A 16,469-nucleotide genomic window follows, 5' to 3' on the forward strand; every position below is an offset into this window, starting at 1 on the left:
AAGTCAAAAATGCATTAATATTCAATCGGAAAGCTTTCTTATGCTGGTTTTTATTAGATAAATCAATCTGCATACTCAAAAATTTAAAATTTTTGCTAATTCTGGAAAATTTAAACAATTTTAGGAATCAAAAAATTAACAAATTTTTTTTTTCTTTTGAACATAGCTGAAAAGAATGCTGTCTATGCTGATCAAGAGTATTTATAGGTTCGGAAAAGATTCCTTCACAACATTACAAGCTCCTGACAAAATTAAATATTTCATTCGTTGGGCCGATATTTATCTATATTTCGTATGGCAGCTATATGAAATAGTAATCAGATTTTCATGGATTCTTCCTGGTCAAAGTTACTGACTGTTCATTGATACTTACAGATCATTTGTTAATAACTGCTCTAGTTAGTTAATAGTCATAGTTAATTACTGATCATAGTTACTTATGGATCATAGTTCTATAAATCGTCCGATAGTTCCTATGGCAGCTATATATATATATATATAGTCCACCGATTCGCCATGCTCCGACTTATATAGTAGTAAAAAAATATGTAAGAATAAGTCCATAGTTTCATTTATATAAATTGCTTTTTGGTCCAAAACAAATCTCGCACATCTGTGCATATGATTCCCAACTTGTTCTAACATCCCCGGAACGAAGTGACTGCTGCCGGCCAACTCTCAGAATAGTGTTGTGTTAAAAAAGTTGCAAGTCATTGTTTATAAGTGTTCAAAGTAAGTAACTGATCATACATACTTACTGGTCATAGATACTTACTGGTCAAAGATAATTACTGATCATAGTTACTTATTGGTCATAGTTACTCACTGTTCAGAGTTAGTTACTGGTCATAGATATTTACTGACTATAGTTACTTAATGCTCATAGATATTTAGGGTTCAGAGTTAATTACTGGTTATAGATATTTAAAAAAGAACAAAAACCAAGGGTCAGCATGTTATATTATTTATCACATATTTTTTACTAACTCAAATTCTCTATATTCCAAAATAAACAATGAGACCTTCCCTACGTTTCTCAAAAAACCAAATTTTGTTTGCCTCTCTTTTACTCTCTCTCAAAAATAACACTTTCCTCGCATTTACTGTCTCTCAAAAAAGTGCCCTCCTCTGCGCTTCTCAACCAGTGTACTTAAGCACCATAGCAAACACAATTATTTTTGTTCTTCTTCTTGAAATTATAAGTTTCTAATTAAATTTGAGTTTAAATCCAACCTTTGGCTATTATAAAATATGTGTTAAATGAAAGTTACCTATCACAACAACTAGTAAATAAAATCCCGCAAAAACAGATGCTAACTCCGTGGCCTTGTTTCTTGTACTCCACCAAGCCCGCAGAGAGAGTGTAAGTAACAACTCATTTAACTCCTTTTGGGGTTACATGATGATCTTGAGATTTAAGAGGCTGTTTATGTGGGAATATTTAAAGGGCAGTTTGCTTTAGACAAATCAAGAAATTAGAGATGAATTGTAAACAGAGAACGATATTTCTTATGGCAGCTATATGATATAGAAGTCCGATTTTCATAAAATTTTACACAAAATTCTAGATTAATTATATATTAAAATTCTAGATTAATTATATAGCAAACTTGATGAAAATCTGTTAAAAACTGGAAAAGTTTTCAAAGTTAGTAACTGATCATACATACTTACTCGTCATAGATACTTACTGGCCAAAGCTAATTACTGATCATAGTTACTTATTGGTCATAGCTACTTACTGTTCATAGTTACTTAATGTTCATTGATACTTACTGATCATATTTAAAACCTGCTCATAGTTATTTAATGGTAATAGTTAATTACTGATCATAGTTCTATAAATCGTCCGATCGTTCCTATGGCAGCTATATATTTATATAAATATAGTTTACCGATTCGCCGTGCTCCGAATTATGTAGTAGTAAAAAAATATTTAAGAATAAGTCCATAGTTTCATTTAAATAACTTGCTCTTTGGTCCAAAACAAATCTCGCACATCTGTGCATATGATTCCCAACTAGTTCTAACATCCCCGGAACGAAGTGACTGCTGCCGGCCAAGTCTCAGAATAGTGTTGTGTTAAAAAAGTTGCAAGTCATTGTTTATAAGTGTTCAAAGTAAGTAACTGGTCATACATACTTACTGGTCATAAATACTTAGTGATCAGAGTTACTAACTGCTCATAGTAAATTAGTGAGCATAGTTATTTTCTGATCATAGATACTTAATGTACATTGTTCCTTCATTCACATACCAAAATCATAATACCCTGCAATGGTAACAAACTATAACTAATAACTGAAAGTTACGAAAATTTAAATAAATTCATTCGCAATTACCAAGCACAAATATTAAATGTTTCCTCCACTTAGTGCGTACTAAACACAAAAATCTTTTTTATATTATTTTTCACCTGGTATTTAATTTTGATTTTACCGCCAAGTTCAAACGGCTTTGCTGATTTTCTGCTGCGGCCTAGAACTCAAATAGCTGACAAGAGCTAGCAGCTGTAGCACTCGTCCATCTTCTTATTTTCCAACGGCGTTGCTGATTTGCCATAACGGCTTCAGAAATTTTACAGCTGACAAGAGCTGGCAGCTGGTTCACTCGACCAGAAGTTTATTTGCAACGCTGTTGCTGATTTTCCCTAATGGACTAAAACTTGGAATAGCTGACATAAGCCAGCTATTGTAACATTCGATCAGCTGTTTAATATCCAAAGCCGTTGCTGATTTGCCATAACGACCTAGAACGTTCAGAGCTGACAAGAGCTAGCAGCTGTTACACTCGATCAGCTGGTTAAGAACTGACCAGAGCTTAAATGTGTAACACTCGACCAGCTGTTTATTTTCCAACGCCGTTGCTGATTTGCCATAACGGCCTGGAACTTAGAGGGCTGACAAGAGCTAGCAGCTGTTACACTCGATCAGCTGTTTAATTGCCAACGGCGTTTCTGATTTGCCATAACGGCCTAGAACTGTGAAAGCTGACAATAGCTAGCAGGTGTAACACTCTACCAACTGTTTATTTTCCAACGGCGTTGCTGGTATGTCATAACGGCCTAGAACTTAGAGAGCTGACAAAAAATAGCAGCTGTAATACTCGATCAGCTGTTGTTTAATTACCACGCGAGTTTTTTGTTTACTATTTGGACGAAATGGAAAACTGTGTAAGCTGTGCGGAAAAGCCACGAAAATACAAGTGTAGCAAGTGCTCGGCGCCCTAGTAAGTTGATCTTGTTCTCTTGATGCTCTGAATTACGTTATTTCACAATTCTAGCTGTTCTGTGGCCTGTTACAAGGTTCACAGGGATTCGCCCGAATGTGTGACTAGAGATGTGGCCAAGGAAAAGCCGGTAAATGTTGTTCCTGAGGAACCGACCTTGCATGAGCCCTTTACCACGGATGACACTGTTCCCGCAGAGAAGATGCAGCAACTAGGTGAGTGTGTTCCAGCATTTAAATTACTTTTTCTGTATGTATAAATCCCTTACAGAAACCTGCCAGGAACTACGCAATTTGCTCCATAATCCACACCTGCGCTCACTACTCCATCAGATCGACGTGGCTATTAATGCCCAGACAGCCATGAGGGTGGCCATGCAAGAGCCCCTGTTCGTGGAGTTCGCCAATGCCTGTCTCCAGGTTGTGGAGCCCATGACGGATGAGGAACGATCCGAGATGAAGCTGTGTTCGTGAAGTTCCCCAAGGTGATCTTTTTTAATTTTTAATAAATTCAGCTTTACGTTAAATTTGTATTCAAATCAGATCGGATTCCTATAGTCCTTATAGTTTCAAGGATCGATTGACTTCCTTTTTCAATTTTCCTGTCTGCGCATTCACACGCACAAGACTTATATTGAATTATAATACAAATATTCATTGCATCGAGAATTTCTAATTTAATTCATTACTAAGAAAACTCATTCAAAATAAATGGCTACATTTTCACAGCCGTAGGTGATGTTTAAGGTCCCCTCGTGCAGCTTGAATAAACTATGTTCACCCTCCACATTCCATAGCATTGGCAATGTCTACAAGAAAACTTTTGTTAGAGTCTGTCATTAAAAATGTGGAAAATCTTATTTTACCTTATCTATTATATCCGTAGAATCCAGGTAGAGGTTTTGATTCAAATGCACATGAAGCGCAGTGCCGCGATTTCTGACAATCTCCTTCACTGAAAACGTATAGGCCCCAAAGCAAAATATGCAACCATCAAGTCCAAGGATCTCAAGTGTCTTTAAATCTTTCAGTAATTTATCAAAGTACTCTTGTTCGGAAATGTCGCACCTTTTTAAGTAAATTTGATTGATGTTTAAGTTAACTGTTGTGTTGGGCATCTTATTGAGTGGAATAACCGCATTGGCCATTTGTAGAGTGTGAATCTGAACCGTCAGGCTAGGAAAAAATTTAAATAGGTCCGCTCCGCTTGTGTTTATCTGAAGACACTTGATAGTTTTTCGGTTGCTTAAGTTCAGGACACGTCTGACAACATGCCAGCTAATAGGGCCGCAGAAGAACAGTTTCTTCAGTTTTGTTAGATGCTCCATATGCTCTAGGAACCATCTAGCCATTTCCTCGGTATCGCACTGTAGGACCTCCAGATGTCTTATTCCTTCCAATGGCAATTTCGTTGTCTTCAAATGCTCGTCGTCGAACATGCCCAATTTCAAGCCCTTTAGCTTCCTGGTTTCCAGGATGGGAATCAAGTTGGCCATCTTGAAAGTCCTGCAGTAGGAGAGTGTAAGGTTCTCCAGGCTGGTAAAATCTTGCATGTATTGGCCAGTGAATGATCCATAGGGACTGAAAGTTCTTAAATTTGGAAAAGCCCTAATAATGCGAGGTATATCAGAATCGTTCAGCCAAAACATACACGTTGAGAAGCGGAAATCGTGGATATTTGGAAATATGTAACTCGTTAGAATATCGAAATTCACTCGCTTTTCCATCTTTAACCGCAACATTTGAAATGTTTCCCGATTGCTGCCCAGAAAGAAACGGAGGTCCTTGTCACTGAGATGTAATTCGATCAGAGAGAGAGTCGTGGATCTGCACTGTGACCGCCAGACTAGGGGCATCAGCATCAAAAAGCGGATGTGGACATGAGTCATCTCCAGCTGAGTGATCAAGTCCAGCTGTCCTAAAATAAGGATGAGAACATCGTCTGGCAGGCGGACAAAATTCGATTGGGTATCCTGCAATCAAGTGCAAACAGAATATCTTGTAATATATGGTGATTTATTAGTATTAGTATCGTAGCAGTTAGTTTTATTTAAAACAATAATTTTATAACAAGTTTTATAGACTCGGTGAATTTTATACTTATATATGGTATAGACATAATATTAATAATCTGAACTACATTGGGATTATTATTATATTGTCAGTGTTTATTCAAAATATATAGAAAATGCTTCGAAAGAAAATATTTCGTCATCGTCTGGTAGGCATAACAAAGCCGACTTATCATCCTAATTATTTGCGAAAACAAAAGTATAAAGCTTGAAATTATAAAAATTACATTATCCATTTGCTTCTCCTTTTTCACTACTTTTGAAAACACCGCCTTTCCACCCTTATATTTTTGTATATACTGCGGTCACATTGTAGAGCTGGCAAAAAATAGTGTCTCCGATGTTTTGCCAACACTATCACACTGGCGGCCAGCAAAACAAACTGCAAACCGAATAAAGTATATAAAAATATATAAAGAACTACAAAATACTTTCCTCCCTCGAGTATTAAAGTTTTTTGGTGACCCGCATCATAAATAGTATGTCCTGGCTAACGTGGCTGTTTAATTATACTATTAATCATTGTATTATGCAGTTCTTTAAGCTGCAATGCAGAAGTACGACAAGATGGAGAAGATTGGCGAAGGCACCTACGGCACGGTGTTCAAGGGCCGCAACAGGGACACCATGGAGATTGTGGCGCTGAAGCGAGTGCGCCTGGACGAGGATGATGAAGGAGTGCCCAGCTCTGCTCTCCGGGAGATCTGCCTGCTAAAGGTGAGTCACCGAAGCTACCACCAGGAGCACGTAGAACCACACGCTTTTTCAATTCCCAGGAACTGAAGCACAAGAATATCGTGCGCCTGACGGACGTCCTGCACTCGGACAAGAAGCTAACCCTGGTCTTTGAGCACTGCGACCAGGATCTGAAGAAGTACTTTGACAGTCTAAACGGAGAGATTGACATGGCCGTATGTCGGAGTTTCATGCTGCAGCTGCTCCGTGGATTAGCCTTCTGCCACAGGTTACGAAATATATACTTTTAAGGCTGCTGATGAATCATTTCAACTACTTTTTTAGCCACAATGTCCTCCACCGCGACCTGAAGCCACAGAACCTGCTAATCAATAAGAACGGCGAACTAAAACTAGCTGATTTTGGTCTGGCCCGTGCCTTCGGCATTCCTGTCAAGTGCTATTCCGCAGAAGTAGTGACTCTTTGGTACCGACCACCCGACGTCCTGTTTGGAGCCAAGCTATACACTACCAGCATCGATATGTGGTCAGCCGGATGCATTCTGGCGGAGCTGGCTGACGCCGGACGACCGTTGTTTCCCGGCTCCGATGTTCTTGACCAACTGATGAAGATATTCCGAGTGCTGGGCACACCCAACGAAGACTCCTGGCCCGGTGTCTCGCACCTCTCCGATTACGTAGCGCTTCCATGTAAGATTACCCATGAATGATTCTTGTTTAAATGATAATCTAAGCCTGGTCTTTCTGTGTCAGCTTTTCCGGCCATCACGTCATGGAGCCAGTTGGTACCTAGGCTGAACTCCAAAGGGCGTGACTTGCTCCAAAAGCTGCTCGTCTGCCGGCCGAATCAACGAATCAGCGCAGAGGCAGCCATGCAGCATCCCTTTTTTACGGAAAGCGCCTCCTCAGGTCACTGAGATGGAGTTTAGATGGGGTGTGCGCCAATCCCCGAGCGACTGTTTCCATGTACTTTGATTAGAATTAAGCAAAATTCCCAGAAGCCCGTCTATCTAAGAATGTCCCGTGTCTCTGTCTTATGTCCCTGCAGTAGATGATGGATTGAGTGAAAATTCCTACGTATCTTATTTTCCTACTCTTGTCATTTGTTTTTAAGGCACTAAAAATCTGGATCAGTTAATTTTCAAGTCTAGGTGCCACATTTATGGCTAAAGCTGAAAGTATCTTAGAACTAGAGTTCTTGAGCCACTGAAAGCCTTTGTTTAAGATCTTGGGATGTTATGTGGCATTCTACAATGCCAAAATTGCGTTTAAAAACTGATTTAATCCAAAACAAAAAAAGAAAACAAACAATTTTAAAAATATTTATAAAACTCCTTTGTTAATTTTTAAGTATTGTTATATTTTTTTGTTGTTCAATTTATTTTACAAGTTTATTCGTAATTAAATCTACTGAAAGTATAAGTGTGTTTTTTTTATTCTGACTCGTAACGAGATAACAATCACCTCACTACTTCTTAAATGATAATGCTTTTCAATTGTAGATTTATAATTAGAAACATATAGCTTAAGACCTAAAATTCTGATTTTACCTATATTTCGTATGCTTAATAAATTAAAAACTATACTTACAGAATTTTCTTCACGGAACATGATGATACTTTCCCAGGGTCGCTTCTAACTAACGTCACCGCTTAAGGGTTAAAGTCGTACTGCGCACACACGCTCTTTGGATTAATGCGAGAGCTTTTTTAAAGTGCTTGGAATTTTGTGCGGACCGGTTGTTCCTAGTGCGTATCGGGTTCTATATATATTTATATATAAATAAAGTGCGATAAGCGAGTGCAATTTGGCGACCTGTGGATCGTTCGCTATAAGTGATTTCATTAAGCGAAATCCAGTTAATTACAACAGGCTGTTATCAGCAAACAAACAAAAGTACAAGTACAACAGTTAGAAGAAGCTCGGGAAAACGCACTGAAAATGACCTGGGGATTTGTGACCTGTGGCCCCAACGAGGCCTTGGTTGTCTCCGGTAAGGCAGCTAATCTTTTTTCTCACCAAAACACAGCCCAAATGGGTTTAATTAAAGATCTAAATAAGTAAAAATAGGTGCTTTTGCACCCCACCCCGAGTGACGTCACTGATTATCGATTTTTGTGTACAGCAATTGTGGGGTGGGAAGAAGAAGAGGAAGACGCCGCAACAGCACTTCGAAGCCGTGCGCGCGCATCGAACGGCGTTGTGATGCTGTAATCGAAATGCTTCAATGTTTTGTAAACAAACTATTTTTCGTCTGTTTTTCCTGTAGGATGCTGCTACATGAAGCCGCTCTTGGTGCCCGGAGGCCGGGCCTTTGTATGGCCTTCCATCCAGCAAGTGCAGCGGTGAGTAGACACGCATTTAGTGAATCTTCAGAGTTTTAATTATGACAAATCCCTTGCAGAATTTCGCTCAACACCATGACCCTACAGGTGGAGAGTCCTTGTGTGTACACCAGCCAGGGTGTTCCCATTTCCGTGACCGGCATCGCTCAGGTCAAGGTTCAGGGCCAGAACGAGGACATGCTGCTGACCGCCTGTGAACAGTTTCTGGGCAAGACGGAGGCGGAGATCAACCACATTGCCCTGGTTACACTCGAGGGACACCAGCGCGCCATCATGGGTTCGATGACCGTCGAGGAGATCTACAAGGACCGCAAGAAGTTCAGCAAGCAGGTGTTCGAGGTGGCCTCCAGTGATCTGGCCAATATGGGTATTACGGTCGTATCCTATACCATCAAGGATCTGCGCGATGAGGAGGTGCGTAGTCAAATCGGAATTATTATTTTTATAAATCCCTGCACAACTAACCCATTCATCAGCAGTGATGGGAAGTGATTTATGATTGCATTTCTTTTCAATATCTTCGGTAAAATTAGAGTCAGGATAGTTATACCCTCGCAGTGCATTATAATTTTAGTCAGAAGCATGCAAAGCAGTGAAGGAGACATTTCCGACCCTATAAATCATATATATTCTTGATCAGCATCAACAGCTGAGCCAATCTAGCTATGTCTGGTTGAAAAAAAACATAAGGATAAGATAAGATAAGGGGTTACATCGTTAAACTTTTCAAAAATCGACAAAAATTCTTAATTTTTTTAAATCGAGTATGCAGATTTATTACACTAATACAAACTAACATAGAAACGCATTCAGAATAAAAAATGAATGATGTTTTGGCGTAGTTTTGAGTTTTTTTTACTTTGATTTGTTAAAATAAATATTAATTTAAAGAATGGATATTTTAAGCTTGCTTATTATTGATTTCAAGAGTATATTAGCTTCGGCATCCCGAAGTTAGTACAAGATATGAACATTATTTTTAGCATGGATTGGGAAAATGCACATTTAAATAATGTACAAATTAAAAGAACAATAATTAATCAGATATTATCTTAAAAATTTTTAACTCTGAACTTAGATTGTAGAATTTCCCATCACTGTTCTTTCTTTTTTTTTGGCTCTGAGCCACCTGTTTTCCGAGTAACCTCTTGTGTATGTATATATGTACATGTATATATATTTCTTGCATGTCAACATGGATCCACTAAAAGGGCGACTCAAAGGTGCGTATGTCCGCTTAACCGCCTGTGTGTGAAATCTCTGGGATCTGTGCCCCGTCCACTGTCATCTCTATCATGAAAGGTATATTAATAGCATCCTCTGCATCTCCTTTTCTAGGGCTATCTCAAGTCTCTGGGCATGGCTCGCACGGCGGAGGTGAAGCGAGATGCCCGCATTGGCGAGGCTGAGGCCCGTGCCGAGGCACACATCAAGGAGGCCATTGCCGAGGAGCAGCGCATGGCCGCCAGGTTCCTCAACGACACCGACATAGCCAAGGCCCAGCGAGACTTTGAGCTGAAGAAGGCCGCCTACGACGTGGAGGTACAAACCAAAAAGGCCGAGGCAGAGATGGCATACGAGCTGCAGGCCGCCAAGACCAAGCAGCGCATCAAGGAGGAGCAGATGCAGGTCAAGGTGATTGAGCGCACCCAGGAGATTGCCGTGCAGGAGCAAGAAATCCAGCGTCGCGAGCGGGAGCTAGAGGCCACTGTCCGTCGTCCCGCCGAGGCCGAGAAGTTCCGTCTGGAGAAGCTGGCGGAGGCCAACAAGCAACGTGTTGTCATGGAAGCCGAGGCCGAAGCTGAATCTGTAAGATTTTAGTTAGTGGCATTCAAACGGAGTTTGCTGAGCCTGATCCTGCTCTCTTTCCAGATCAAGATCCGCGGCGAGGCCGAGGCTTTTGCCATTTCGGCCAAGGCCAAGGCCGAGGCCGAGCAAATGGCCCAGAAGGCAGAGGCCTGGCGTGAGTACCGAGAAGCTGCAATGGTGGAGATGCTGCTGGACACGTTGCCCAAGGTGAGATTTGAATTAAAATATTTAGATATAACTGAAATCCCTTTATTAAAACAAAAATCCATCCATTTGCGTAGGTGGCAGCCGAGGTTGCTGCTCCGCTGTCGCAGGCCAAGAAGATTACGATGGTGTCCAGCGGACAGGGCGAGATTGGTGCCGCCAAGCTGACCGGCGAGATCTTGCAGATCGTCAACAAAGTGCCAGAGCTGGTCAAGAACATTACCGGCGTGGACATTGCTCGGGTACGTTCCAATTCTGAATTTATCTAACTTCGAGGCTCGTCGAGAATAAAGCGAGGATAAATCCGAAGGGAAACGAACGGAAGAGGTGACACTAAAACCAAACAAAACCAAAAACAAATGGCAATCAAAAGACTTGGTAGACAGGAGGACGCGGATTTTGTTGGCTTCCTTTGTTTGATTTGAGCCTTGATTTACGATATTGATTCCCTGATTTCGATTCACTTTACGTTTCCTTTTTTCTTCCTTTCAGTCTGTGCATGCTGGCTAAAAAAAGAACCAAAAACGAACAAGAAAATCCAAAACAAACACAATTATATACTCTCCAAAACAAAAGAAATACAAAATGCAAAAACAAACGCAATCTTAAACGATCGAATACTTCAAAACAATTGAAATCGAACGCATTTAACATTTGTTTACATATTTAATATCCTTTATATATTTATGAATCTTTGTGCTAACCAAACAAATTTTGCAACATGTTTTACAAACACACACACAAACAGAGAGAGAGAGGAGCAAAGATATTTTGTATTCAATGTATATGTATTTATATAAGCGTATTGCACAAAGCGTGGAATAAAGATTCTTCCTTGAATCAGTGGATGGATGTATAATTTTAAAATTTCGCTTTCCCGCCGCGAAATGTTTACGTTGCGTAGAAATGTCAAACGTAACACTGACTATCGTTTACGTGTCGATAACGAGTAAACACGACAAATCCAGCTGTTCTCACTGTTTCGATTACACGATATTGCAACGACCGATTTTCATCACTAACTGCTTTCCATTAAATTATTACTTTGGAATAATTAGCGGAGAAAGTTCACAAACACAAGGAATAAAATCTACAATGCTACATTGCCCTGCCTTTACAACTTCATTTACATGAAACGATTTCATGCATAGTGGAAATGCGACTTAAGAAGATGTATCGATACATGGTATCGTTTAAAGGTCCACCTCTAGTCATACTGGCGGTCTATCGGCTGTATCTCATCTCTAGCAGAAGCTGCCTCATCATTTTGTGATTTGATTAAAAGTACTGGGTCCGATTTCGCCGATTTCCAGCTCAACCGTATTGTCCCCGCAGCGCCGATTTCCTGCATTAAGTTAAAAAGTTCAAGCTCAACTAGTTAACCATGGCAGATCCCAAGGGGTAAGTGTATTTGCGCCCCAAAAGGGCGCCGAAACTGGCGCTCCAAACCGAATTTCAACCAGTCCAGTACAATTTCGCGTAGTCATCTCGGTCTGAAAAAATACGCAAGGGCCACATCGCAATCTAGTCACTGTTCCGCGCTGGTTTTCCTGATGATTTTCCAGGAAACTTCCGCTTTTTCCGCGACTTTTGCATAGCAGAGTTGCTCTGCGTTGCAAAACTAGGGCAAATCTAAAACCCCAAAAAAAAACCCTGAAGAAAATCGCCATTTGCAGTCGGCTGATGTGGTTGTTCTTGTTGTTGCCGCTGCTGCTGCTGGTTAATGCCCTTGCAGTTGTTGTTGTCGCTGCTACTTGAAAAAACTTAGGGTTTTTCTTTGTTGTCCCGAAAAATAGTGCGTATCCATTAATTGAGAGGGAGAAAGGTGTATCTTCTGGTGCAGTTGTAATTATTTTCTAATGTTTAGTACCTTTCCTCTTTTTTACGAAAACGTAACTATGGACTACCTAGACTAGACCAGTGAAAAATGTGCTTGTTCTGAGCAGAACTGTTTAATTTACGTTTAAAATGTTACATATTTTAAATAAGAATAGGTTTTTTTTAGATAGTACAGTTCTCTTAAAATTGCATTACTTCTAGAATAATCTAAATATGTTGCCACGATTTTTAGTGCGTTGATATAAATCATATTTTTTTTATCAGAATGTTTTCATTATAGAAAATTATAATTTAAATTTAGGGAGAAATACGTTACATATAGTTATGAAATTACATAGATTTTTAAAGTAAATAAATAGAAAAAAACTGGTTTCACGAGGAGGCGCCAAACGGCCAAAAATAATTGGTTTCTTAGTTTTTTTTGTTTTTTTTTTTTTTTTTTCTAAAAAAATATATATTCATAATAGTATATGTATGTTGTCTAGGTGAATCTCAGTTAACTTTCACCTTTTGAACTGCCTGTTTCATTGTAGTTTTATAAAACCATCGACAAAAGACTGAAAAAAACAAATTGTAATAATTTCGAAAACCTATATCAAGGAAGGCTGTCAGAAATACGCCTTAAAGCCAGATTTGGTGGTGCACTTTAGTTCCATGTATTAGCTTTGCTTCGCAAACAGTTTCTTTGGAAACTTTATAAACTCTCTAGACCGTAATAAAAAAAGGGGAACCCCCAGAACAACATGCCCGATAACACTCCAGACGACCAAATAGATGAGGGTAGGGACACGCGGGACTTTATTCGCGGCTATCGCAGCGAGCAGGATGAGAAGATGAAGCCGCAATCTTCGGTTGAGAAGCGGTTCGATCTAGGATCCCTATACCATTGGTTAAGTCTAACCCAATGCCTTGTCCGTTTACCCACAGTGATGATCTGGCAACGGCCATCCTGAAGCGTAAGGACCGTCCGAACCGTCTGATTGTGGAGGAGGCCCAGAACGATGACAACTCGGTGGTGTCGCTATCGCAGGTAAGATTTTATACCCTTGCAAAGGCCACGTCATAAAATGGTGGTGATACTCAAAAGCTGGGCTATCCCATTTCAGGCGAAGATGGACGAGCTGCAGCTCTTCCGAGGCGATACTGTCATCCTGAAGGGCAAGCGGCGCAAGGAAACGGTCTGCATTGTGCTCTCGGACGACACCTGCCCCGACGAGAAGATCCGCATGAACCGCGTGGTGCGCAACAACTTGTGCGTTCATCTGTCCGATGTGGTGTCGGTACAGTCATGCCCGGATGTGAAGTATGGCAAGCGCGTGCGCATCCTGCCCATTGACGATACCACCGAGGGCGTGACAGGGAACCTATTCGAGATCTATCTGAAGCCCTACTTCCTGGAGGCCTACCGCCCCATTCACATGGGCGATAACTTCATCGTGCGTGCCGCCATGCGGCCCATCGAGTTCAAGGTGGTGCTAACCGATCCCGAGCCCTACTGTATCGTGGCCCCTGAGACTGTCATCTTCTGCGACGGCGATCCGATCAAGCGTGAAGAGGAGGAGGAGTCACTCAATGCCGTGGGCTACGATGACATTGGTGGCTGCCGCAAGCAGCTGGCCCAGATCAAGGAGATGGTGGAGCTACCTCTGCGCCACCCTTCGCTGTTCAAGGCCATCGGTGTGAAGCCGCCACGAGGCATTCTTATGTACGGTCCTCCCGGCACGGGTAAAACTCTGATTGCACGCGCCGTGGCCAATGAGACCGGTGCATTCTTTTTCCTGATCAACGGACCGGAAATCATGTCCAAACTGGCGGGAGAGTCGGAGTCGAATCTGCGCAAGGCATTCGAGGAAGCAGAGAAGAACTCGCCAGCTATCATCTTCATTGATGAGATCGACGCCATCGCCCCCAAGCGTGACAAGACCCACGGCGAGGTGGAGCGTCGTATCGTCTCACAGCTGCTGACCCTGATGGACGGCATGAAGAAGAGCTCCCATCTGATTGTGATGGCGGCCACCAACAGGCCCAACTCCATCGATCCGGCGCTGCGTCGCTTCGGACGTTTCGATCGTGAGATTGATATCGGAATTCCCGATGCCACCGGCCGTCTGGAGGTGCTCCGCATCCACACCAAGAACATGAAGCTGCATGAAGACGTGGATCTGGAGCAGATTGCTGCTGAGACCCATGGACATGTGGGCGCTGATTTGGCCTCGCTGTGCTCGGAAGCTGCCCTTCAGCAAATCCGCGAGAAGATGGATCTCATCGATCTGGAGGATGACAAGATCGACGCCGAGGTGCTGGCCTCCCTAGCCGTGACTATGGAGAACTTCCGCTACGCTATGACCAAGTCCAGTCCGTCGGCGCTGCGCGAGACTGTGGTGGAGGTGCCCAACACCACCTGGACGGACATTGGTGGCCTCGAGAGCGTTAAGAAGGAACTCCAGGAACTGGTGCAGTACCCGGTGGAGCATCCGGACAAGTTCTTGAAGTTCGGCATGCAGCCCAGCCGCGGTGTCCTGTTCTACGGACCCCCCGGTTGCGGTAAGACGCTGCTGGCCAAGGCCATCGCAAACGAGTGCCAGGCCAACTTCATCTCGGTGAAGGGACCCGAGCTGCTGACCATGTGGTTCGGTGAGTCCGAGGCCAACGTGCGCGACATCTTCGACAAGGCCCGCTCGGCAGCTCCTTGTGTGCTCTTCTTCGACGAGCTGGACTCGATTGCCAAGGCCCGTGGTGGCAATGTGGGCGACGCTGGAGGCGCCGCTGATCGTGTGATCAACCAGATCCTGACCGAGATGGACGGCATGGGTGCCAAGAAGAACGTGTTCATCATTGGAGCCACCAATCGTCCGGACATCATCGATCCGGCCATTCTGCGTCCGGGCCGCTTGGATCAGTTGATCTACATCCCACTGCCCGACGACAAGTCGCGTGAGGCAATCCTGAAGGCCAACTTGCGCAAGTCGCCGCTGGCCAAGGAGGTAGACCTCACCTACATCGCCAAGGTGACGCAGGGCTTCTCGGGTGCTGATCTTACCGAGATCTGCCAGCGGGCCTGCAAGCTGGCCATTCGGCAGGCCATCGAAGCCGAGATCCGTCGGGAGAAAGAGCGCACCGAGAACCCCAACTCGGCGATGGACGTAAGTTATTACGCACTGAGTTCGGTTTCAAAATATCTAAATGATCATATTTCCATTTTTCCCCAGATGGACGAGGACGATCCGGTGCCGGAGATCACGAGCGCTCACTTTGAGGAAGCGATGAAGTTCGCCCGCCGCTCGGTGTCGGACAACGACATCAGGAAATACGAGATGTTTGCCCAGACTTTGCAACAGTCCCGCGGCTTCGGACAGAACTTCAGGTGAGAAGCGATGCGGATGCACTCTCTAGGTCAGATTTCTTATTGATCATTTGGTATGTCTTTCAGATTCCCCGGTCAAACCGGCAACACCTCAGGGTCTGGCAACAACATGCCAGTTAACTCGCCAGGTGACAATGGCGACGATGATCTTTACAGTTAGATTTCTAGTTTTACACGGCAACACAAAACCAACAAAACAAAACAAACAACAAAACGAGAAACTTTTTAAATGAATTTTTTCCTGTAAAACCGATCAAGCATACAAATCACATTCACATCCTGGCGGCGACCACCACAAAGTCACCCCATTTGGCTAGGAAAATCAGCCGACAGAGGAATTCGAGTACATCCAATCTAAGAATATTAATAATAATCACTTTTTGATACCATCTGTGTAGCCCGTCCCACGTGGCCACGGATCGTTGAGGGAAGCTGATTGTAAACCACTTTAATTGGCGACCCAATCCGCGCCACAAACACACTTATCATTCGTGCATTGTCGGTAGAATGGCTCCGATATGAGTTTCTATATACATAATTATAAACGATACACGTACACACATACATTTAAAGATAAATACATATATTAAACACCGTAAAATTATAAGTGTATTTGGAGCTACGTTTATAAGTGAATAAAAATTACAAATTCAATAGTCATAATGCATTAGTGATGGGGAATTAGTGTGATTAGTGCTGGTGATAGATCGATTATTCGTTATCGATAACACTATATAACGCTAGCGCGGACACAAACCATGGTTGAGGACTCGGGTTAAATATAACAGAAAAACTGTTATATCGTCTACCTCCTGCTGATTTATGTTCGCCTGGTGCATCAGACAAAATTTGTGGTGGCCAAACGCAAAATTTGGAACTTGATCTTTGGCAACAAAAACCAATTTTACAGCAAT

General features: G+C 42.4%; 5 protein-coding genes across 8 annotated transcripts; 4 read left to right on the forward strand and 1 right to left on the reverse strand.

The window, feature by feature from the left end:
• Positions 1–2,952: 2,952 nt before the first annotated feature.
• LOC110178356 (zinc finger HIT domain-containing protein 3) lies at positions 2,953–5,867 on the forward strand. Of its 2 annotated transcripts, none has more exons than XM_020945489.2 (4): positions 2,953–3,228; positions 3,283–3,443; positions 3,499–3,712; positions 3,771–3,928. In XM_020945489.2, exons 1-3 carry the CDS (start codon positions 3,161–3,163, stop codon positions 3,699–3,701), a joined length of 432 nt encoding a protein of 143 aa, XP_020801148.2. In that variant the 5' UTR covers positions 2,953–3,160; the 3' UTR covers positions 3,702–3,712; positions 3,771–3,928. The 2 variants fall into 2 exon arrangements, with proteins under 2 accessions (XP_020801148.2, XP_020801147.2); XM_020945488.2 differs by lacking the exon at positions 3,771–3,928 and adding an exon at positions 5,835–5,867 and having other exon boundaries at positions 2,957–3,228.
• LOC110178354 (uncharacterized) lies at positions 3,885–5,713 on the reverse strand. The gene is made up of 2 exons (XM_020945484.2): positions 4,094–5,713; positions 3,885–4,036 (listed from the first exon to the last, which is right to left on the reverse strand). Exons 1-2 carry the CDS (start codon positions 5,114–5,116, stop codon positions 3,926–3,928), a joined length of 1,134 nt encoding a protein of 377 aa, XP_020801143.2. The 5' UTR covers positions 5,117–5,713; the 3' UTR covers positions 3,885–3,925.
• Cdk5 (Cyclin-dependent kinase 5) lies at positions 5,616–7,416 on the forward strand. Its single transcript, XM_020945485.2, has 5 exons — positions 5,616–5,778; positions 5,835–6,016; positions 6,076–6,263; positions 6,320–6,684; positions 6,748–7,416. Exons 2-5 carry the CDS (start codon positions 5,849–5,851, stop codon positions 6,909–6,911), a joined length of 885 nt encoding a protein of 294 aa, XP_020801144.1. The 5' UTR covers positions 5,616–5,778; positions 5,835–5,848; the 3' UTR covers positions 6,912–7,416.
• A 170-nt stretch (positions 7,417–7,586) lies between these two features.
• Positions 7,587–11,192, forward strand: Flo1 (flotillin-1). Of its 2 annotated transcripts, XM_020945481.2 has the most exons (8): positions 7,684–7,987; positions 8,264–8,339; positions 8,399–8,753; positions 9,551–9,562; positions 9,678–10,148; positions 10,212–10,355; positions 10,430–10,594; positions 10,845–11,192. In XM_020945481.2, the coding sequence occupies exons 1-8, from the start codon at positions 7,936–7,938 to the stop codon at positions 10,860–10,862; spliced, it is 1,293 nt and encodes a 430-aa protein (XP_020801140.1). In that variant the 5' UTR covers positions 7,684–7,935; the 3' UTR covers positions 10,863–11,192. The 2 variants fall into 2 exon arrangements, with proteins under 2 accessions (XP_020801142.1, XP_020801140.1); XM_020945483.2 differs by lacking the exon at positions 9,551–9,562 and having other exon boundaries at positions 7,587–7,987.
• Positions 11,193–11,333: 141 nt separating this feature from the next.
• Positions 11,334–16,156, forward strand: TER94 (Transitional endoplasmic reticulum ATPase TER94). Of its 2 annotated transcripts, none has more exons than XM_020945480.2 (5): positions 11,334–11,753; positions 13,119–13,221; positions 13,298–15,334; positions 15,401–15,555; positions 15,622–16,156. In XM_020945480.2, the coding sequence occupies exons 1-5, from the start codon at positions 11,737–11,739 to the stop codon at positions 15,713–15,715; spliced, it is 2,406 nt and encodes an 801-aa protein (XP_020801139.1). In that variant the 5' UTR covers positions 11,334–11,736; the 3' UTR covers positions 15,716–16,156. The 2 variants fall into 2 exon arrangements, with proteins under 2 accessions (XP_020801139.1, XP_020801138.1); XM_020945479.2 differs by lacking the exon at positions 11,334–11,753 and adding an exon at positions 12,299–13,053.
• Positions 16,157–16,469: the final 313 nt, after the last annotated feature.

Source organism: Drosophila serrata, unplaced genomic scaffold (genome assembly GCF_035046125.1).
Source record: "Drosophila serrata isolate PLE 108 unplaced genomic scaffold, ASM3504612v1 contig_165, whole genome shotgun sequence".
Classification (NCBI taxonomy): domain Eukaryota; kingdom Metazoa; phylum Arthropoda; class Insecta; order Diptera; family Drosophilidae; genus Drosophila; species Drosophila serrata.

Coding starts and splice junctions, on each gene's coding strand:
- LOC110178356 (XM_020945489.2), top strand. CDS start 3,161: ATGGAAAACTGTGTAAGCTGTGCGGAAAAGCCACGAAAATACAAGTGT. Junction 3,229..3,282: donor AGCAAGTGCTCGGCGCCCTA/GTAAGTTGATCT, acceptor TCACAATTCTAG/CTGTTCTGTGGCCTGTTACA. Junction 3,444..3,498: donor AGAGAAGATGCAGCAACTAG/GTGAGTGTGTTC, acceptor AATCCCTTACAG/AAACCTGCCAGGAACTACGC.
- LOC110178354 (XM_020945484.2), bottom strand. CDS start 5,116: ATGACTCATGTCCACATCCGCTTTTTGATGCTGATGCCCCTAGTCTGG. Junction 4,037..4,093: donor CTACGGATATAATAGATAAG/GTAAAATAAGAT, acceptor GTTTTCTTGTAG/ACATTGCCAATGCTATGGAA.
- Cdk5 (XM_020945485.2), top strand. CDS start 5,849: ATGCAGAAGTACGACAAGATGGAGAAGATTGGCGAAGGCACCTACGGC. Junction 6,017..6,075: donor GGGAGATCTGCCTGCTAAAG/GTGAGTCACCGA, acceptor TTCAATTCCCAG/GAACTGAAGCACAAGAATAT. Junction 6,264..6,319: donor GGATTAGCCTTCTGCCACAG/GTTACGAAATAT, acceptor CTACTTTTTTAG/CCACAATGTCCTCCACCGCG.
- Flo1 (XM_020945481.2), top strand. CDS start 7,936: ATGACCTGGGGATTTGTGACCTGTGGCCCCAACGAGGCCTTGGTTGTC. Junction 7,988..8,263: donor CGAGGCCTTGGTTGTCTCCG/GTAAGGCAGCTA, acceptor TTTTTCCTGTAG/GATGCTGCTACATGAAGCCG. Junction 10,356..10,429: donor TGCTGGACACGTTGCCCAAG/GTGAGATTTGAA, acceptor CCATTTGCGTAG/GTGGCAGCCGAGGTTGCTGC.
- TER94 (XM_020945479.2), top strand. CDS start 12,935: ATGCCCGATAACACTCCAGACGACCAAATAGATGAGGGTAGGGACACG. Junction 15,335..15,400: donor ACCCCAACTCGGCGATGGAC/GTAAGTTATTAC, acceptor ATTTTTCCCCAG/ATGGACGAGGACGATCCGGT. Junction 15,556..15,621: donor GGCTTCGGACAGAACTTCAG/GTGAGAAGCGAT, acceptor TATGTCTTTCAG/ATTCCCCGGTCAAACCGGCA.